Below are 22,376 nucleotides of genomic sequence, written 5' to 3' on the forward strand. Positions count from 1 at the left end.
ACCCCTCAGTCCCAGCCTCTCTCCTTACATCTTCCAGGGGAGCTCTCATAAGAAAACCATTCAGTCCCAGCCTCTCTCCTTACATCTTCCAGGAGAGCTCTCGTAAGAAAACCCCTCAGTCCCAGCCTCTCTCCTTACATCTTCCAGGGGAGCTCTCGTAAGAAAACCCTTCAGTCCCAGCCTCTCTCCTTACATCTTCCAGGGGAGCTCTCATAAGATAACCCTTCAGTCCCAGCCTCTCTCCTTACATCTTCCAAGGGAGCTTCTCATAAGAAAACCCCTCAGTCCCAGCCTCTCTCCTTACATCTTCCAGGGGAGCTCTCATAAGAAAACCCCTCAGTCCCAGCCTCTCTCCTTACATCTTCCAGGGGAGCTTCTCATAAGAAAACCCCTCAGTCCCAGCCTCTCTCCTTACATCTTCCAGGGGAGCTCTCATAAGAAAACCCCTCAGTCCCAGCCTCTCTCCTTACATCTTCCAGGGGAGCTCTCATAAGAAAACTCCTCAGTCCCAGCCTCTCTCCTTACATCGTACATGGCAGCTCTCATAAGAAAACCCCTCAGTCCCAGCATCTCTCCTTACATCTTCCAGGAGAGCTCTCATAAGAAAACCCCTCAGTCCCAGCCTCTCTCCTTACATCTTCCAGGGGAGCTCTCATAAGAAAACCCCTCAGTCCCAGCCTCTCTCCTTACATCTTCCAGGGGAGCTCTCATAAGTCAACCCCTCAGTCCCAGCCTCTCTCCTTACATCTTCCAGGGGAGCTTCTCATAAGAAAACCCCTCAGTCCCAGCCTCTCTCCTTACATCTTCCAGGGGAGCTCTCATAAGAAAACCCCTCAGTCCCAGCCTCTCTCCTTACATCTTCCAGGGGAGCTCTCATAAGAAAACTCCTCAGTCCCAGCCTCTCTCCTTACATCTTACATGGCAGCTCTCATAAGAAAACCCCTCAGTCCCAGCCTCTCTCCTTACATCTTCCAGGAGAGCTCTCATAAGAAAACCCCTCAGTCCCAGCCTCTCTCCTTACATCTTCCAGGGGAGCTCTCATAAGAAAACCCCTCAGTCCCAGCCTCTCTCCTTACATCTTCCAGGGGAGCTCTCATAAGTCAACCCCTCAGTCCCAGCCTCTCTCCTTACATCTTCCAGAGGAGCTCTCATAAGAAAACTTCTCAGTCCCAGCCTCTCTCCTTACATCTTCCAGGGGGGCTCTCATAAGAAAACTCCTCAGTCCCAGCCTCTCTCCTTACATCTTCCAGGGGAGCTCTCATAAGAAAACCCCTCAGTCCCAGCCTCTCTCCTTACATCTTCCAGGGGAGCTCTCATAAGAAAACCCCTCTGTCCCAGTCTCTCTCCCTACATCTTCCAGGGGAGCTCTCATAAGAAAACCCCTCTGTCCCAGCTTCTCTCCTGTTCCTTCCCAGGCAGCTCTTATTAGGAGCTCCCAATGCCTGACCCTCAGTAACCTGCTCCCTGCCTGTGAGAAGGAGGAAGGATGATCCTGTTTCACTGGATGGAGTTTCTTTTCTGTATAAAGAGGCAGTTGTGTGATTGCACAGAGCTGAGTGTGGAAGATGCTAAAGTGTATAACGGCTGCTCATAATCTGTAAGGAGGAACTAGAAATAACCTCTATCTCCTTTCTCCTCTAGGATGTGAAGGACACTCTGAGCAGGTACAAGTTATGATCCTCATTTTTTCTGTGTGGGTGGTGGCAGAGAGTACAAGAAAGGATTTCATGGATTGGTGAAAGGGAGGGATTAGTAATGGGGGAGAGGGAGGTGGGAATGATTGGAAAGAAGGGATTATGGATGGGAAGAAGCAGTGATGAATGGAGGGGAGGAAAGTAGAATCACAAACGTTTTCCCTTATCCGTCTTGTCCCTCTCTCTTTTCTGTCTCTCATGGCAGACCTTATCCCCCACTAACCCAACCTCTCTCCTCATCAGACTTCATCTCTCCACTCCCAGCTTCCTCTCTGTCCTCCCAGGAATATCCTCTCCATCCTCCACCAACCTCTACCCTTTGAATCTCTTTCCACCCCTTCTCTGCCAGTGCTGCTGCCCACCTCATCCCCAGTGCAGGGGGAGATGTTAGGATTTGGTCTTTGGTCTGGCACTGGCAGTAACTGGGATTGAGCTGCTGATCTGTGCTCACACATCCCCTCCATGTGATCAGACAGCAGCAGACCTGGGAACCTCTGATTTACAATCACTCTGAGATTGTCGTGCATACACAAACATTCTGTAACACACTCATGTACTCACTCATACATACACACTCTCTCTCACACACACATGCTCACATAGACTCTGACCTTCTCATTCTCTCATACACACATGCTCACACATCCCACCCCCTCCCTGACCTCCATGTGATCAGATAGCAGCAGACCTGGGAACCTTTGATGTACAATCACTCTGAGATTGTCGTGCATACACAAACATTCTGTAACACACTCATGTACTCACTCATACATACACATTCTCTCTCACACACACATGCTCACATAGACTCTGACCTTCTCATTCTCTCATACACACATGCTCACACATCCCACCCCCTCCCTGACCTCCATGTGATCAGATAGCAGCAGACCTGGGAACCTCTGATGTACAATCACTCTGAGATTGTCGTGCATACACAAACACTCTGTAACACACTCATGTACTCACTCATACATACACACTCTCTTTCACACACACATGCTCACACATCCCACCCCCTCCCTGACCTCCATGTGATCAGATAGCAGCAGACCTGGGAACCTCTGATGTACAATCACTCTGAGATTGTCGTGCATACACAAACACTCTGTAACACACTCATGTACTCACTCATACATACACACTCTCTCTCACACACACATGCTCACACATCCCACCCCTTCCCTGACCTCCATGTGATCAGACAGCAGCAGACCTGGGAACCTCTGATGTACAATCACTCTGAGATTGTCGTGCATACACAAACATTCTGTAACACACTCATGTACTCACTCATACATACACAGTCTCTCACACACACATGCTCACACATCCCACCCCTTCCCTGACCTCCATGTGATCAGACAGCAGCAGACCTGGGAACCTCTGATGTACAATCACTCTGAGATTGTCGTGCATACACAAACATTCTGTAACACACTCATGTACTCACTCATACATACACACTCTCTCTCACACACACACATGCTCACATAGACTCTGACCTTCTCATTTTCTCATACACACATGCTCACACATCCCACCCCCTCCCTGACCTCCATGTGATCAGATAGCAGCAGACCTGGGAACCTCTGATGTACAATCACTCTGAGATTGTCGTGCATACACAAACATTCTGTAACACACTCATGTACTCACTCATACATACACACTCTCTCTCACACACACATGCTCACATAGACTCTGACCTTCTCATTCTCTCATACACACATGCTCACACATCCCACCCCCTCCCTGACCTCCATGTGATCAGATAGCAGCAGACCTGGGAACCTTTGATGTACAATCACTCTGAGATTGTCGTGCATACACAAACATTCTGTAACACACTCATGTACTCACTCATACATACACATTCTCTCTCACACACACATGCTCACATAGACTCTGACCTTCTCATTCTCTCATACACACATGCTCACACATCCCACCCCCTCCCTGACCTCCATGTGATCAGATAGCAGCAGACCTGGGAACCTCTGATGTACAATCACTCTGAGATTGTCGTGCATACACAAACACTCTGTAACACACTCATGTACTCACTCATACATACACACTCTCTTTCACACACACATGCTCACACATCCCACCCCCTCCCTGACCTCCATGTGATCAGATAGCAGCAGACCTGGGAACCTCTGATGTACAATCACTCTGAGATTGTCGTGCATACACAAACACTCTGTAACACACTCATGTACTCACTCATACATACACACTCTCTCTCACACACACATGCTCACACATCCCACCCCTTCCCTGACCTCCATGTGATCAGACAGCAGCAGACCTGGGAACCTCTGATGTACAATCACTCTGAGATTGTCGTGCATACACAAACATTCTGTAACACACTCATGTACTCACTCATACATACACAGTCTCTCACACACACATGCTCACACATCCCACCCCTTCCCTGACCTCCATGTGATCAGACAGCAGCAGACCTGGGAACCTCTGATGTACAATCACTCTGAGATTGTCGTGCATACACAAACATTCTGTAACACACTCATGTACTCACTCATACATACACACTCTCTCTCACACACACATGCTCACATAGACTCTGACCTTCTCATTCTCTCACACACACATTTTCTTTATAACATAAACATATGCCCTCTCTCGCATACATACTCAGTTAGGCTCTGGCCTCTCATTCTCCCACACACACATTCTCTTTCTAACACACTCATATGCTCTCTCTCACATGCATGTTCATGCACCCCATTCCATTCCTGACCTCCATGTGATCAGATAGCAGCAGACCTGGGAACCTCTGATTTACAATCACTCTGAGATTGTCGTGCATACACAAACACTCTGTAACACACTCATGTACTCACTCATACATACACACTCTCTCTCACACACACATGCTCACACATCCCACCCCTTCCCTGACCTCCATGTGATCAGACAGCAGCAGACCTGGGAACCTCTGATGTACAATCACTCTGAGATTGTCGTGCATACACAAACATTCTGTAACACACTCATGTACTCACTCATACATACAGAGTCTCTCTCACACACCAGTGCTCACATAGACTCTGACCTCATTCTCTCACACACACATTCTCTTTCTAACCCATTCATATGCTCTCTCACAGACATGCTCACATAGACTCTGACCTCATTCTCTCACGCACTCATTCTCTTTCTAACACATTCATATGCTCTCTCACAGACATGCTCACATAGACTCTGACCTTCTCATTCTCCCACACACATATTCTCTTTCTAACACACTCATATGCTATCTCTCACATACATGCTCAATTAGGCTCTGGCCCTCTCATTCTCCCACACACACATTCTCCTTCTAACACACTCATATGCTCTCTCTCACATGCATGCTCATGCACCCCATTCCAATCCTGACCTCCATATGATCACATAGCAGCATACCTGGGAACCTCTGATTTACAATCACTCTGAGATTGTCGTGCATACACAAACACTCTGTAACACACTCATGTACTCACTCATACATACACACTCTCTCTCACACACATACTCACTTAAACTCTGGACTTCTCATTCTCCCACACCCTCATTCTCTTTCTCACATTTTCATATGTCTTCACCTCTGGCCATAGCTACTTCCATCTGGCAAAACCTCTAGTAGGTTTTCAACTCCTCTCTGGAGTTGATGCTTCCCTTCACAGAGGGTTTTACTCGCTCCATATTTTCTAACTAGGCTCTGATAACACTGGGGTTTTTTTTGGAAGGCTCTGTTCTGTTCTGGAACACACACAATGAACTTTCCCTTTTCTGTCAGGATCAAAACAAACCTGCCCTGTGACTCATTATATAAATATGTCCCTTGTTCCAGCAGAGCTTCACTCCTTAGCCTTTTGTGAATCTATCAGCCACTGGAAAAGGGAAAAAAATCGCCTCTTTTTTCCTCTTTGAGCATGGTTCTCTGCCTTTGCCAAACTTAGCGCAGAATTTCCCAAACTCACAGTATTTGTGCATGGCCAGTTGGCTACCAAAATACAGAACCAGGCTGGACTCTGGTAATTCTCTGATAAACGTTTATTGATTGCAGACAGAAAAAAATCAAAATAGAAGCTGTTCTTCTACCTTAGCAGTTTCTAAGCAAAGTTCAAACCTGAGCAGTGCTAGCATTCTCTAGGCTTCCTTCTTTCCTCTGGTGCTTCCTCTTCCTTTTAATGCCTGGATAGTTATTCCCTTTTCCTAGGGAAGTGCCCCAGGACCAGGATACACTGCTGCTAGTCCAGATCTCTAGAGCCAGTTGTTCAAGGTGTTCTGGGGTTTTCTCCTGCATACTCCTTCATCCTCACTCATTCCCTGTCCTCCAGGTCTGACCCTAACAGCAGTAGTTGCCTCCTCCTTTGGTTGCAGTAGCTGATGGGAGTCCCCCTCCTCTTTTCTTCCAATCGCACAGCCTAATGCTGCAACTACTCCTGTGACTCCTCCTCCTTCTTCCATGCTACATGACGTCTTGTTCTGGGGTGCACACTGGCCACTTCAGCTGTAGCACCTGGAGTTTTCTGCTGTTTGCACAGAGACCCACCAATTCACTTAGACTCCTGGAATCTCCAGGTCACACCTGCAGGCTACATTAACACAGGTGAGCACACCTGCAGACTACATGAACACAGGTGAGCACACCTGCAGGCTACATGAACACAGGTGAGCACACCTGCAGGTTACATGAACACAGGTGAGCACACCTGCAGGCTGCATGAACACAGCTGAGCACACCTGCAGGCTACATGAACACAGGTGAGCACACCTGCAGGCTGCATGAACACAGGTGAGCACACCTGCAGGTTACATGAACACAGGTGAGCACACCTGCAGGCTGCATGAACACAGCTGAGCACACCTGCAGGTTACATGAACACAGGTGAGCATGCGCACACCCTGCAATTAGTGCATCATGCCACTGCAGCCTCAGCTGGATCAAAGACAGGCCCCAGCACCTCTGCACACTGGAGCAGAGGAGGGACGATGGTGAAGAGGAAAGGTTTGTGACACCAGAGGTAAGGAGCAGGAGGTCTGAGGAAGTTCAGAATGCACAAAACACAAATGATTTCCAGTGATTCTGCAGGGACTGAAAACTTCTGCAATAGCGAACAGAGTTTGCAGAGTTTGTCGCAGCTGTATAATCATGAGGAACCAGGGATCTTGGTATATCTCACTCCCTTCACCTCCCCTATCTCCATCCCAATGATTCTCTTACCCATTATACCCAGCTTTAAGATTATGGTGCTGATAAGCAGAGGATTAAGGGTGGGGAATTTCCCTTCAGAAATAAGCAGAAGGTTGCCTTTAGAATTTGGTGTTCTAGATATATGCCTATGTTAGCAATCCATAAATCTAGCCCCATTACACACACATATATATATCTCATTCCCTCCATCTATCTCATCTCTATACCCTAGAGATGAAAATATCCTAGAATAACCCTAGAGTCTCCCTTACCTGTAGGTGTATCTCATTCCCTTCATCTATCTCATCTCTATTCCCTGGGGATGAAATTATCCTAGAATAATCCTAGTGTCTCTCTTACCTGTAGGTGTATCTCATTCTCTCCATCTATCTCATCTCTATACCCTGGGCATGAACATCTCCTAGAATAATCCTAGTGTCTCTCTTACCTGTAGGTGTATCTCATTCCCTCCATCTATCTCATCTCTATACCCTGGGCATGAACATCTCCTAGAATAATCCTAGTGTCTCTCTTACCTGTAGGTGTATCTCATTCCCTCCATCTATCTCATCTCTATACCCTGGGCATGAACATCTCCTAGAATAATCCTAGTGTCTCTCTTACCTGTAGGTGTATCTCATTCCCTCCATCTATCTCATCTCTATATCCTGGGGATGAACTTCTCCTAGAATAATCCTAGTGATTCTCTTACCTGTAGGTGTATCTCATTCCCTCCATCTATCTCATCTCTATATCCTGGGTCTGAACATCTCCTAGAATAATCCTAGTGTCTCTCTTACCTGTAGGTGTATCTCATTCCCTCCATCTATCTCATCTCTATATCCTGGGGATGAACTTCTCCTAGAATAATCCTAGTGATTCTCTTACCTGTAGGTGTATCTCATTCCCTCCCATCTATCTCATCTCTATATCCTGGGGATGAACATCTCCTAGAATAATCCTAGTGTCTCTCTTACCTGTAGGTGTATCTCATTCCCTCCATCTATCTCATCTCTATATCCTGGGGATGAACTTCTCCTAGAATAATCCTAGTGATTCTCTTACCTGTAGGTGTATCTCATTCCCTCCATCTATCTTATCTCTATACCCTGGGAATGAACATCTCCTAGAATAACCCTAGAGTCTCCCTTACCTGTAGGTGTATCTCATTCTCTCCATCTGTCTTATCTCTATACCCTGGGAATGAACATCTCCTAGAATAACCCTAGTGATTCTCTTACCTGTAGGTGTATCTTATTCCCTCCATCTATCTCATATCTATACCCTGGGGATGAACATCTCCTAGAATAACCCTAGTGACGTTTTTACCTGCAGGTGTAATAAATTGAAGTTTCCAGAACCAAAGTCTGTTTCTACTGCCCTGAAAATGAATTTCCAATTGACACACCAAGAGCAATTGATAAAGTTGATCACAGACTTTGGAGGTAAAGAAGAAGCTTTCTCTTTTACTTTTGATTTATTTTTTTGTATGAAATCATTTGCCAACACAATATGAAGTTTATCAGATGAAGATATACATTGTCTGTACAGATGAGAGATTTCTGTTCTCTTTTCCTTCCTCTCAGGCCAATACAGTACAGTGTACTCCAGTGGAGCTAGCTTTACCCCTTATTCAGTAAGGGGTAATAGCGCGTCGAAAATGCGTGGCCAACCCCCCCGAAACTAATAGCGCCCGCAACATGCAAATGCATGTTGATGGCCCTATTAGTTATTCCCGCGCGATTCAGTAAGTAAAATGTGCAGCCAAGCCCCACATTTTACTTTCAGAATTTAGCACCTACCCAAAGGCTGGCGTTAATTTCTGCCGGCACCAGGAAAGTGCACAGAAAAGCAGTAAAAACTGCTTTTCTGTGCACCCTCCAACTTAATATCATGGCGATATTAAGTCGGAGGTCCCAAAAGTAAAAAATAATTTAAAATAAAAAATTTAAAATCGGCCTGCGGGTTGAAAACCTGATGCTCAATTTTGCCGGCGTCCAGTTTCCGAACCCGTGGCTGTCAGCAGGTTTGAGAACCGATGCCGGCAAAATTGAGTGTCGGCTGTCAAACTCGCTGACAGCCGCCGCTCCTGTCAAAAAAGAGGCGCTAGGGACGCGCTAGTGTCCCTAGCGCCTCTTTTTACCATGGGCCCTCATTTGCATGCGGGCTGATAATAAATCGCGCGCACAGGAGAGCGGGCGCTCGCCTGCTCTCCCACGACTTTTACTGTATCGGCCCGTCTGTTTCTGTTTCTGACTCCCTTCTCTCTCTTCTCCCCTGGTCTTTTATCACACCCTTGTGCCAAAGAAATATTTCCACTCAACTTATGCACTTTCAGCCACACTGAAGGGGCACAGTTAACATTTTTTAACCTTGGAAATCACCTTGATGATTGTCCTATAATGTCCCTCCAAATGTATCCAGATTGATTCTTCAGCATCAGTCTTAGAAAAGGTGACAAAATACAGAATTGGTCCACAGACAATTTCCTACTGGAGGAATCAGTAAAATCCCAAACAAGGACTACTAACAATTTTACATTTTCTCTCAAGTAAAAATAATATGGCAATTTGAATTTGAACGTAAAGGAAAAATTGGTTATTAACTGCTAATTTTCTTTACATGAGTCCCACAGATCTGTCCTCATGATTGGATTTTTATAGCGTACCAACCAATGGAGGAAGAAAAGCTTTACTGTACTGTTGGCACATAAGACAGTGTGCTAACTGCAGTCACTCAGTATTCTCTGTCTCTAGAAGATGCAGACATAGAAGAAAAGCTTTACTGTACTATTGGTACATAAGACAGTGTGCACCTGCAGTCACTCAGTATTCTCTGTCTCTAGCAGATGGAGTCAGAGAAGAAAAGCTTTACTGTACTGTTGGTACATAAGACAGTGTGCCACCTGCAGTCACTCAGTATTCTCTGTCTCTAGAAGATGCAGACATAGAAGAAAAGCTTTACTGTACTGTTGGTACATAAGACAGTGTACCACCTGCAGTCACTCAGTATTCTCTGTCTCTATCAGATGGAGTCAGAGAAGAAAAGCTTTACTGTACTGTTGGTACATAAGGCAGTGTGCCACCTGCAGTCACTCAGTATTCTCTGTCTCTGGAAGATGCAGACATAGAAGAAAAGCCTTACTGTACTGTTGGTACATAAGACAGTGTGCCACCTGCAGTCACTCAGTATTCTCTGTCTCTATCAGATGGAGTCAGAGAAGAAAAGCTTTACTGTACTGTTGGTACATAAGACAGTGTGCACCTGCAGTCACTCAGTATTCTCTGTCTCTAGAAGATGGAGTCAGAGAAGAAAAGCTTTACTGTACTGTTGGTACATAAGACAGTGTGCACCTGCAGTCACTCAGTATTCTCTGTCTCTAGAAGATGGAGTCAGAGAAGAAAAGCTTTACTGTACTGTTGGTATATAAGACAGTGTGCACCTGCAGTCACTCAGTATTCTCTGTCTCTATCGGATGGAGACAGAGAAGAAAAGCTTTACTGTACTGTTGGTACATAAGACAGTGTGCTAACTGCAGTCACTCAGTATTCTCTGTCTCTAGGAGATGGAGACAGAGAAGAAAAGCTTTACTGTACTGTTGGTACATAAGACAGTGTGCTACCTGCAGTCACTCAGTATTCTCTGTCTCTAGGAGATGGAGACAGAGAAGAAAAGCTTTACTGTACTGTTGGTACATAAGACAGTGTGCTACCTGCAGTCACTCAGTATTCTCTGTCTCTAGGAGATGGAGACAGAGAAGAAAAGCTTTACTGTACTGTTGGTACATAAGACAGTGTGCCACCTGCAGTCACTCAGTATTCTCTGTCTCTAGGAGATGGAGACAGAGAAGAAAAGCTTTACTGTACTGTTGGCACATAAGACAGTGTGCTACCTGCAGTCACTCAGTATTCTCTGTCTCTATCAGATGGAGACAGAGAAGAAAAGTTTTACTGTACTGTTGGTACATAAGACAGTGTGCTAACTACAGTCACTCAGTATTCTCTGTCTGTAGCAGATGGAGACAGAGAAGAAAAGTTTTACTGTACTGTTGGTACATAAGACAGTGTGCCACCTGCAGTCACTCAGTATTCTCTGTCTCTATCAGATGCAGACATAGAAGAAAAGCTTTACTGTACTGTTGGTACATAAGACAGTGTGCCACCTGCAGTCACTCAGTATTCTCTGTCTCTAGGAGATGGAGACAGAGAAGAAAAGTTTTACTGTACTGTTGGCACATAAGACAGTGTGCCACCTGCAGTCACTCAGTATTCTCTGTCTCTAGGAGATGGAGACAGAGAAGAAAAGTTTTACTGTACTGTTGGCACATAAGACAGTGTGCCACCTGCAGTCACTCAGTATTCTCTGTCTCTAGGAGATGGAGACAGAGAAGAAAAGTTTTACTGTACTGTTGGCACATAAGACAGTGTGCTACCTGCAGTCACTCAGTATTCTCTGTCTCTATCAGATGGAGTCAGAGAAGAAAAGCTTTACTGTACTGTTGGTACATAAGACAGTGTGCCACCTGCAGTCACTCAGTATTCTCTGTCTCTATCGGATGGAGTCAGAGAAGAAAAGTTTTACTGTACTGTTGGTACATAAGACAGTGTGCCACCTGCAGTCACTCAGTATTCTCTGTCTCTATCGGATGGAGACAAAAGCCTACAGTAAAGCTTGTCTTCAGTAAAGCTTGTCTTCTCTGACTCCATCTGCTAGAGACAGAGAATACTGAGTGACTGCAGGTGGCACACTGTCTTATGTACCAACAGTACAGTAAAGCTTTTCTTCTCTGACTCCATCTGCTAGAGACAGAGAATACTGAGTGACTGCAGGTGCACACTGTCTTATGTACCAACAGTGCAGTAAAGCTTGTCTTCTCTGACTCCATCTGCTAGAGACAGAGAATACTGAGTGACTGCAGGTGCACACTGTCTTATGTACCAACAGTGCAGTAAAGCTTGTCTTCTCTGACTCCATCTGCTAGAGACAGAGAATACTGAGTGACTGCAGGTGGCACACTGTCTTATGTACCAACAGTACAGTAAAGCTTTTCTTCTAAGTCTGCATCTTCTAGAGACAGAGAATACTGAGTGACTGCAGTTAGCACACTGTCTTATGTACCAACAGTACAGTAAAGCTGTTCTTCTCTGACTCCATCTGCTAGAGACAGAGAATACTGAGTGACTGCAGGTGGCACACTGTCTTATGTACCAACAATACAGTAAAGCTTTTCTTCTCTGACTCGATCTGCTAGAGACAGAGAATACTGAGTGACTGCAGGTGGCACACTGTCTTATGTACCAACAGTGCAGTAAAGCTTTTCTTCTATGTGTGCATCTTCTAGAGACAGAGAATACTGAGTGACTGCAGGTGGCACACTGTCTTATGTACCAACAGTACAGTAAAGCTTTTCTTCTCTGTCTCCATCTGCTAGAGACAGAGAATACTGAGTGACTGCAGGTGGCACACTGTCTTATGTATCACTGTACAGTAAAGCTTTTCTTCTCTGACTCCATCTGCTAGAGACAGAGAATACTGAGTGACTGCAGGTGGCACACTGTCTTATGTACCAACAGTACAGTAAAGCTTTTCTTCTCTGTCTCCATCTGCTAGAGACAGAGAATACTGAGTGACTGCAGGTGGCACACTGTCTTATGTATCACTGTACAGTAAAGCTTTTCTTCTCTGACTCCATCTGCTAGAGACAGAGAATACTGAGTGACTGCAGGTGGCACACTGTCTTATGTACCAACAGTACAGTAAAGCTTTTCTTCTCTAACTCCATCTGCTAGAGACAGGGAATACTGAGTGATTACAGTTGGCACACTGTCTTATGTATCACTCGTACAGTAAAGCTTTTCTTCTCTGACTCCATCTGCTAGAGACAGAGAATACTGAGTGACTGCAGGTAGCACACTGTCTTATGTACCAACAGTACAGTAAAGCTTTTCTTCTCTGTCTCCATCTGCTAGAGACAGAGAATACTGAGTGACTGCAGGTGACACACTGTCTTATGTACCAACAGTACAATAAAGCTTTTCTTCTCTGTCTCCATCTGCTAGAGACAGAGAATACTGAGTGACTGCAGGTAGCACACTGTCTTATGTACCAACAGTACAGTAAAGCTTTTCTTCTCTGTCTCCATCTGCTAGAGACAGAGAATACTGAGTGACTGCAGGTGACACACTGTCTTATGTACCAACAGTACAATAAAGCTTTTCTTCTCTGTCTCCATCTGCTAGAGACAGAGAATACTGAGTGACTGCAGGTAGCACACTGTCTTATGTACCAACAGTACAGTAAAGCTTTTCTTCTCTGTCTCCATCTGCTAGAGACAGAGAATACTGAGTGACTGCAGGTGACACACTGTCTTATGTACCAACAGTACAATAAAGCTTTTCTTCTCTGTCTCCATCTGCTAGAGACAGAGAATACTGAGTGACTGCAGGTAGCACACTGTCTTATGTACCAACAGTACAGTAAAGCTTTTCTTCTCTGTCTCCATCTGCTAGAGACAGAGAATACTGAGTGACTGCAGGTGACACACTGTCTTATGTACCAACAGTACAATAAAGCTTTTCTTCTCTGTCTCCATCTGCTAGAGACAGAGAATACTGAGTGACTGCAGGTAGCACTCTGTCTTATGTACCACAGTACAGTAAAGCTTTTCTTCTCTGTCTCCATCTGCTAGAGACAGAGAATACTGAGTGACTGCAGGTAGCACACTGTCTTATGTACCAACAGTACAGTAAAGCTTTTCTTCTCTGTCTCCATCTGCTAGAGACAGAGAATACTGAGTGACTGCAGGTAGCACTCTGTCTTATGTACCACAGTACAGTAAAGCTTTTCTTCTCTGTCTCCATCTGCTAGAGACAGAGAATACTGAGTGACTGCAGGTAGCACACTGTCTTATGTACCAACAGTACAGTAAAGCTTTTCTTCTCTGTCTCCATCTGCTAGAGACAGAGAATACTGAGTGACTGCAGGTAGCACACTGTCTTATGTACCAACAGTACAATAAAGCTTTTCTTCTCTGTCTCCCTCTGCTAGAGACAGAGAATACTGAGTGACTGCAGGTAGCACACTGTCTTATGTACCAACAGTACAATAAAGCTTTTCTTCTCTGTCTCCCTCTGCTAGAGACAGAGAATACTGAGTGACTGCAGGTAGCACACTGTCTTATATACCAACAGTACAGTAAAGCTTTTCTTCTCTGTCTCCATCTGCTAGAGACAGAGAATACTGAGTGACTGCAGGTAGCACACTGTCTTATGTACCAACAGTACAATAAAGCTTTTCTTCTCTGTCTCCCTCTGCTAGAGACAGAGAATACTGAGTGACTGCAGGTAGCACACTGTCTTATGTACCAACAGTACAATAAAGCTTTTCTTCTCTGTCTCCCTCTGCTAGAGACAGAGAATACTGAGTGACTGCAGGTAGCACACTGTCTTATGTACCAACAGTACAATAAAGCTTTTCTTCTCTGTCTCCCTCTGCTAGAGACAGAGAATACTGAGTGACTGCAGGTAGCACACTGTCTTATGTACCAACAGTACAATAAAGCTTTTCTTCTCTGTCTCCCTCTGCTAGAGACAGAGAATACTGAGTGACTGCAGGTAGCACACTGTCTTATGTACCAACAGTACAGTAAAGCTTTTCTTGTTTGATGCCATTAGCTGAAAGGGGAGAAAACCCCAATTGTCTGGATTGTTCTGAGAGATAAAGATGAAAACAAAGAATTACAATATTTATAGATATCTATTTATGATACTATCCTAGCTCATGAAAAGTGCTCAGTTTTTTTTTTAACTTTTTAACAGAGGAAATGTCACAAGTTTTTTGATGGACATTTTTATAAACTGAAATTGCTAACATTTGTCTGTTTGTTATATTTATTTCTCTATATAAAACAAATCCCACCCTGCAGGACTTGGTAAGTATTATTCTTAGTTTGATAAATATATTTCTTCATTTTATTGTATTTATTGCTCTTCTCTGACCTCTAATCTCTGTTTGTCTTTGTTTTAATTCAGAGTGGTGGATGGAACGTGGCAGATATGCAGGTAACTGAATCTAGTATACATCTAATGATACAAAATGATCCAATCTATTAATGAAACCTGCTGATCCATCCCTTAATTGTTCACAGATTTATTTATTTAAAAATAATTTATAGCTCGCTGATCTCAAAAAAGATATAGTTGTGATGGAGAAGGTACAGAGAAGGGCTACCAAAATGATAAGGGGAATGGAACAGCTCCCCTATGAGGAAAGACTAAAGAGGTTAGGACTGTTCAGCTTGGAGAAGAGACGACTGAGGGGGGATATGATAGAGGTGTTTAAGATCATGAGAGGTCTAGAACGGGTAGATGTGAATAGGTTATTTACTCTTTCGAATATTAGAAGGACTAGGGGGGCACTCCATGAAGTTAGCATGGGGCACATTTAAAACTAATCTGAGAAAGTTCTTTTTTACTCAACGCACAATAAAGCTCTGGAATTTGTTGCCAGAGGATGTGGTTAGTGCAGTTAGTGTAGCTGGGTTCAAAAAAGGTTTGGATAAGTTCTTGGAGGAGAAATCCATTAATGGCTATTAATCAATTATACTTGGGGAATAGCCACTGCTATTAATTGCATCAGTAGCATGGGATCTTCTTAGTGTTTGGGTACTTGCCAGGTTCTTGTGGCCTGGTTTTGGCCTCTGTTGGAAACAGGATGCTGGGCTTGATGGACCCTTGGTGTGACCCAGCATGGCAATTTCTTATTTATTTATTTATTTATTTATTTATTTATTTATAGTTTTTATATACCGGGAGTTCCTGTATACAATACATATCACTCCGGTTTACAGATAACAGTAAGAACTACTGCCGGGGGCAGTTTACATGGAACAAATCAGAACACTTGATCTAAATAAATAGTAAAAGAACAAAACTGCTGGGGGCAGTTTACATGGAACAAATCTTGGAACAAATCAGAACACTTAATCTAAATAAATAGTAAAAGAACAAAACTGAGTTCAACTTTTAGCATATAAATAAGGCAATTGATAATCTTGTCTAAATAAGGCAGAGAACAATACATTAAAACCAAGGACTGGGGTGTTAAATATTCTAGTTCTTAGCTCTCTGGGAATGCTTGCAGGAAGAGCCAAGTCTTGAGTTTCGCCTTAAAGGTAATGTGGCACGGCTCAAGGCGGAGGTCTGGTGGTAGGGAATTCCAGAGAGACGGGCCCGCAGTTGATAGAGCGCGTTTTCTCAGGGAGGATTTAGCTGGCTGGGTAATCAGTGTTTTGATATGCTCTTCTAGTCGGCTTATTCGAAATATGAAGTTGCAGCTTGAAGGTTAAGTTGAGTGGGGATATGTTATGAAGGGCCTTATGAATCATCATGCTGCTTTTGAACTGTATCCTGTATTTAATGGGAAGCCAGTGGAGGTGCTGGAGGATTGGGGTGATGTGGTCTTTTTTTTTGCGTTGGTGAGAATTCTTGCTGTGGCATTTAGGACCATCTGGAGGGGTTTGGTAGAGCATGCGGGGAGTCCCAGCAGAAGTGAATTGCAATAGTCTAGTTTCGGGAGAATGATGGCTTGGAGTACTGTGCGGAAATCTCTGTAGCGTAGGAGTGGCTTTATTTTCTTTAAAACTTGTAGTTTAAAGAAGCATTCTTTGGTGGTGTTGTTAATGAATTTATTGAGGCTGAGTCTGTCGTCTAGAATTACACCCAGATCTCTGACTTGCGGTGAGGTGGTGTATCCTGAGGTGTCTGGAGAGTTGCTGGGGGTAGGCAGGGTAGATTTTTCCGGTGCTATTATAAGGATTTCCGTTTTATTGGTATTTAGAACCAGGTTGAGGCTGGTTAGAAGCTCGTTGATGGTTGAGAGGCATTTATTCCAGTAGGCCATGGTCTTCTGTAAGGTGTCCGTTATGGGGATGATAATTTGTATGTCATCCGCATATAGGAAATGGGTAAGTTTGAGGTTAGTGAGGAGGTGACAGAGTGGGAGAAGATAGATGTTGAAAAGGGTGGGGGAGAGTGAGGATCCTTGTGGTACCCCCATTTTGGCTTGGATGGGGTGGGATTCCTTGTTGTTTATTTTGACTCTGTATGTTCTGTTCTCTAGGAAGGATTTAAACCAGTTGAACGCTGCTCCTGTGATGCCGATGTCTGTGAGTTGTTGTAGTAAGCCAGAATGATTCACGGTGTCGAACGCTGCTGACAGATCCAAGAGTGCGAGAAGGCAAGGTTGGCCTTTCTCAAGATTGAAGATAATGGTGTCAGCTAGAGTGGCTAATAGTGATTCGGTGTTCTTTTTCTTCCGGAATCCGTATTGGTTATTGGTAAGGATATTGTTGTCATCAAGGAATTCAGAGAGTTGTCGGTTGACCACTTTCTCCATAATTTTAGCTAACATAGGAAGGTTTGCTATAGGTCTGTAGTTTGCAGGATCTGTGGTGGGAAGGTTGGGTTTTTTGAGGAGAGGTTTAAGCATTGCAGACTTGAGTTGGTTGGGAACTTGGCCTTGGGTGAGAGAGAGGTTGATAATGTCTACAAGTGGTTTGGCCACAATGTCAGGGATGGAACTCAGCAGGTTTGATGGGATATGGTCTAGGGGGTGAGAAGACGGTTTTATCTTCTTCAGAATGTTTGATATTTCCAATGTGGAGGTGGGTTCGAGAGATGTAAGTTCAGCTGTGTAAGTGTTGGGTTGAAGAACGGGTGCTATAGATGCTTGGGAGCTGTGGTTGCTGGAGGCGCTTGTGTGCGGGAATGTCGTTTTGAGAGGGGCAACGAGTGAGGTAATTTTGTTGTCAAAGTAGTTGGCTAGTTCATTGGCTTTTTTAAGAGCTTGGTCATCGGGGATGCACGGTCCAGGAGGTTTGGTAAGGGCTGAGACATAGGCGAAGAGGGCTCTTGAATCAAATGAGAAGTGGTGTATTTTTTTGGAGAAGAACTCTTTCTTGGTTATGTTGATTTCGTTTCTGTAGGTGTTGAGACATGATTTGTAGTTGAGAAGGGATGTTTTAGTTGGGTTTTTTCGCCATTGGTTTTCTTTGCCTCTAAGCTCGTGTTTGCGTGCTTTCAGCTCTGTAGTGAACCACGGTTTCCTGTTGTCTTTATCTGGGTTGATGGACTTTGTTTTCTTGGGACACACTTGATCAGCGACCTTGTTGGTGATGTTGAGCCATGATGCTGTAGCTGAGTTGGTGTCCGTAAGGTCTAGATTCATTAGCTCCTTGGTCAGGTGTTTGCAGAGGTGATCTCCTGAGCACTGTTTTCTAACCGAAATGGAGATTGTTTGGGTTGTATGAGAGGGTGGCTCCGCCATCTCTAACATGGATGTGATGATGCTGTGATCAGACCAAGGTACAGTGGAACATGTAGGAGTGGTGTGGGATGAAAAGCCTTCGTTTATGAAGATAAGGTCTAGGGTGTGACCTGCTTTGTGGGTGGGATCTTTTACTATTTGTCTGAAGCCCATATGGTTGAGGGAGGAGAGAAGAGTTTTACAGTTGGAGGATTGAGGTTGGACATCCACATGGAGGTTGAAGTCTCCCATCAAGATGGTTGGTTTTCCGGAGTTCAGGTGTTTTGCTGTTAGCTCTATAATTGGGGAGAGGTTTGATTCAAGACTTCCGGGGGGAGCGTAGATTAGTGCAATAGTCAGATGTTTAGAGTTGAATAGCGCGAATTCTATGTTTGCTATGGCATTGGATGTCTGCAGTGTTAGGCCTAGCGGTTTCTTGGCGGCTAGTAGAAGGCCTCCTCCTCTTTTTTTATGTCTGGGTATGGATAGTATATCGTAGTTCTGGATGGGCAGCTGGTTGATTAGGGCAATGTCGGTGGGTTTTAACCAGGTTTCTGTTACAGCGCATATATCAGGTTTAGAATGTTCTTATGTTCTTATGATCCTATATCTTGTTCTCGGTGATTACAAAAAGTGACAACAAAGCATTAAGGGATCTTGCCCGTACGTCAGATAGGTGGAACATCTCGATGGAGGATACAGTAAGCACCGACACTGCAATCTCAGGGCATGGTTACAGGAGGAGAAATGGTGGAAGCAGAACTGAAATGAACCCGGGAAGTCCTCAAATAGTAACTGCCAATCGATCGGCAGCCAATGCAAAGACTGCATCCTTGGAGACAGGCTCAAAATGCAAGGAGCAGTGGTCAGCAAAGGGACCACTGCATATTGTATGAGATGAAGCACAAGGGGAACAGATCAATGAAGACCCAAACAGCACAGAGTTACAGTAATCAACGTGAGAGAGCACAAGAGCTTCAACCGCAGTTCTAAAATCACTAGGTGAATGCAGTAACTCCTATCCACGAGCCAATTTTTCCTTAAAAAAATGAAATTTGTTTTCACTTTGGCCTTCACAGATAGTTTAGAATCCAATGTGACTCCAAGATAATGATCTCCAGAATGCATTAAAATAATATCACCCAAACAGATGCTAGAGATCTCCTCAGTAACAGGGAGAGGATTTGTCCCAAGGGATTCAGGCTTAAGAAATTGCCATGCTGGGTCAGACCAAGGGTCCATCAAGCCCAGTATCCTGTCTCCAATAGTGACCATCTAGGATAGAAGTACCTGGCAAGTACTCAAACATGAAATAGATCCCATGCTGTGACTAATAGCAGTTTATGGTCAGGAACGTATCCAAATCTTTTTTAAATCCAGCTAAACTGCTCTTAACCACATCTTCTGGCAATGAATTCCAGAGCTTCATTGTGTATTGAATATGAAATATCATTTCACTGATTTGTTTTAAATGTGCTTCTTGGTAACTTCCTGGAGTTGCCCCTTCGTCCTTGTAGTATCTTAAAGACGTAAACAGCCAAGTCGCATTTACCCGTTTTAGTCCTCTTATGATTTTGTAGGCCTTCATCATATCCCTCCCCCCCCCTCCCCTCAATCATCTCTTCACCCCTAATCTCTAACCTTTCCTCAAGGGTAGTTGTTTAATCCCTTTATCATTTTGGTTGCCTTCTCTGTACCTTCTCCATTGCATCTATATCTTTTGTGAAGAAATGCAGCGACAGAATCGACTCAGTACTAAAGGTACAGTCCTCACCACGGTAGTGATTCAGAGCTATTATTACATTCTGTTGTATTCACTATACCCTTCCTAATAATTCCTAACACTCTGTTTGCTTTTTTGACTGCTGCAGCACACTGAGCCGATGATTTTAATGTGTTATTCACTATGACACCTAGATCTCTTTCTTGGGTTGTAGCTCCTAATATGGAACCCAACATTGTGTAATTATAGCAAGGGTTATTTTTCCCTATATGCATCACCTTGCACTTATCCACATTAAATTTCATCTGCCATTTGGATGCCCAATTTTCCAGTCTCGCAAGGTCTTTCTGCATTTTGTCACAATCCACTTGTGATTTAACTACTTTGAATAATTTTGTGCATCTGCAAATCTGATCACCTCACTTATCAATCCCCTTTCCAGATCATTTATAAATATATTAAAAAGCACAGGTCCAAGTACAGATCCCTGAGGCACTCCACTGTTTACCTCTCTCCATTGAGAAAATTGACCATTTAATCCTACTCTCTGTTTCCTGTCTTTTAACCAGTTTGCAATCCACGAAAGGACATCGCCACCTATCCCATGACTTTTTACTTTTCCTAGAAGCCTCTGATGGGAGACTTTGTCAAATGCTTTCTGAAAATCCAAATACACCACATCTACTGGCTCATTTTTATCCACATTTTTATTAATACATTCAATAAAATGTAGCCAACTTGAAAGACAAGACTTTCCTTGGGTAAATCCTTGCTGGCTGTGTCCTATTAAACCATGTCTATCTGTATGTTCTGTGATTTTATTCTTTATAATAGTTTCCAATACTTTTCTAAGGCATGAAGTCAAGGTTACCAGTCTATAGTTTCCCGGATCACCTCTGGAGCCCTTTGGAAATATCAGGGTTAAATTGGTCACCTTCCATCCTTCATGAACAATGTACAATTTTAATGATAAGTTACAAATTACTAGTAGTAGATCTGAAATTTCATTTTTTAGTTCTTTCAGAACCCTGGGGTGTAGACCATCTGGTCCAGGCTATTTATTACGCTTCACTTTGTCAATCTGGCCTACCACATCTTCCAGGTTCACTGTGATTTGGTTCAGTTCATCTGAATCATCACCCTTGAAAACCATCTCTGAAATGGGTATCTCCCCAACATCTTTCTTTAGCAAACACCAAAACAAAGAATTTATTTAGTCTTTCTGGGATGGCATTAACTTCCCTAACAGCCCCTTTAACCCCTTGGTCATCTAATGATCCAACCGACTCCCTCACAGGCTTCCTGCTTCAGATATATTTTTTAAAGTTTTTATTATGAATTTTTGCCTCTATGGTCAACTTCTTTTCAAATTCTCTCTTAGCCTGTTTTATTAATGTTTTACATTTAGTTTGCCAATGTTTCTGCTTTTTCCTCTTTTCTTCAGCTGGATCCTTCTTCCAATTTTTGAGGCAGTTTTTGTGGCTAAAAAAACTGGCAGTTGTTTGGCCTTTCTTCCACCTTTCTGAATTTGTGGAATACATCTGGATTCTTTTCTAAGATGGTAGATTTACACAATGTCCATGCCTGCTGCACACTATTAACCTTTGTAGCTGCTCCTTTCAGTTTCTTTCTGTTGTCTTCATTTTATCAGCCTTTTGAAAGCTTAGTTATAGAACTATCTATTTTACTTATTGTCCCCCTTGTTCATGCTATGATCACTGTTGCCAAGTGGCCCCACCACCATTACCTATCTCACCAAATCCTGCGTTCCACTGAGAATTAAATCTAAAATAGCTTCCTCTCTCGTTGGTTCCTGAACCAATTGCTCCATGAAGCAATCATTTATTACATCCAGGAACTTTATGTCTCTAGCAAGTCCTGATGTTACATTTACCCAGTCAATATTGGGGTAATTGAAATCTCCCATTATTATTGCACTGCCAAATTGTTTAGCTTCCCTAATTTCTCTTAGCTTTTCATCATCTGACCAGGTATACGGTAGTATACTCCTATCACTATACTCTTACCCAACACACATGGGATTTCTACCCATATAGATTCTACTGAGCATAGAAGGAATTGGATCAGGATACTGTTGTTATCATGGAGTAGGAATGAAGGAATTAATTTTTTTATTTATTTAAAATCTTTTCTATACTGTCACTAAGTTATATACCATCAGTTTACACGTGGGCACATAGATAAAGATGGGTGAGTGTGTACTATCGTACATTCTAACAGGTGCCAAAAAGGTTTGGTTACATTTTATCATAAAAAAAAAGGCTTCAGTTGTTTAGTGGGAGGAGGAATAACCTAGTGGTTAGAGCAGTGGGCTATGAGCCAAGCAACCAGGGTTTGAGTCCCTGTCACTCCTTGGGACCTTGGGCAAGTCACTTTACCCTCCATTGCCTCACAGGTAAAATTCCCATCTTGTAAGTTT

The 22,376-nt window shown here is 43.7% G+C and overlaps 1 protein-coding gene across 1 annotated transcript in view; it reads left to right on the plus strand.

The window, feature by feature from the left end:
- Positions 1–22,376, plus strand: part of LOC115082672 (E3 ubiquitin-protein ligase TRIM39-like) — a gene marked incomplete at its 3' end in the record, with an annotated part of 65,384 nt that overhangs the window by 36,920 nt on the left and 6,088 nt on the right. Inside the window, exons 4-7 of the mRNA XM_029586867.1 lie at positions 1,642–1,664; positions 8,245–8,354; positions 14,834–14,839; positions 14,940–14,969. Coding sequence (XP_029442727.1) covers positions 1,642–1,664; positions 8,245–8,354; positions 14,834–14,839; positions 14,940–14,969 — 169 coding nt within the window. The remainder of the gene's footprint in view (positions 1–1,641; positions 1,665–8,244; positions 8,355–14,833; positions 14,840–14,939; positions 14,970–22,376) is intronic.

The sequence above is a fragment of the Rhinatrema bivittatum genome, unplaced genomic scaffold, assembly GCF_901001135.1.
Source record: "Rhinatrema bivittatum unplaced genomic scaffold, aRhiBiv1.1, whole genome shotgun sequence".
Classification (NCBI taxonomy): domain Eukaryota; kingdom Metazoa; phylum Chordata; class Amphibia; order Gymnophiona; family Rhinatrematidae; genus Rhinatrema; species Rhinatrema bivittatum.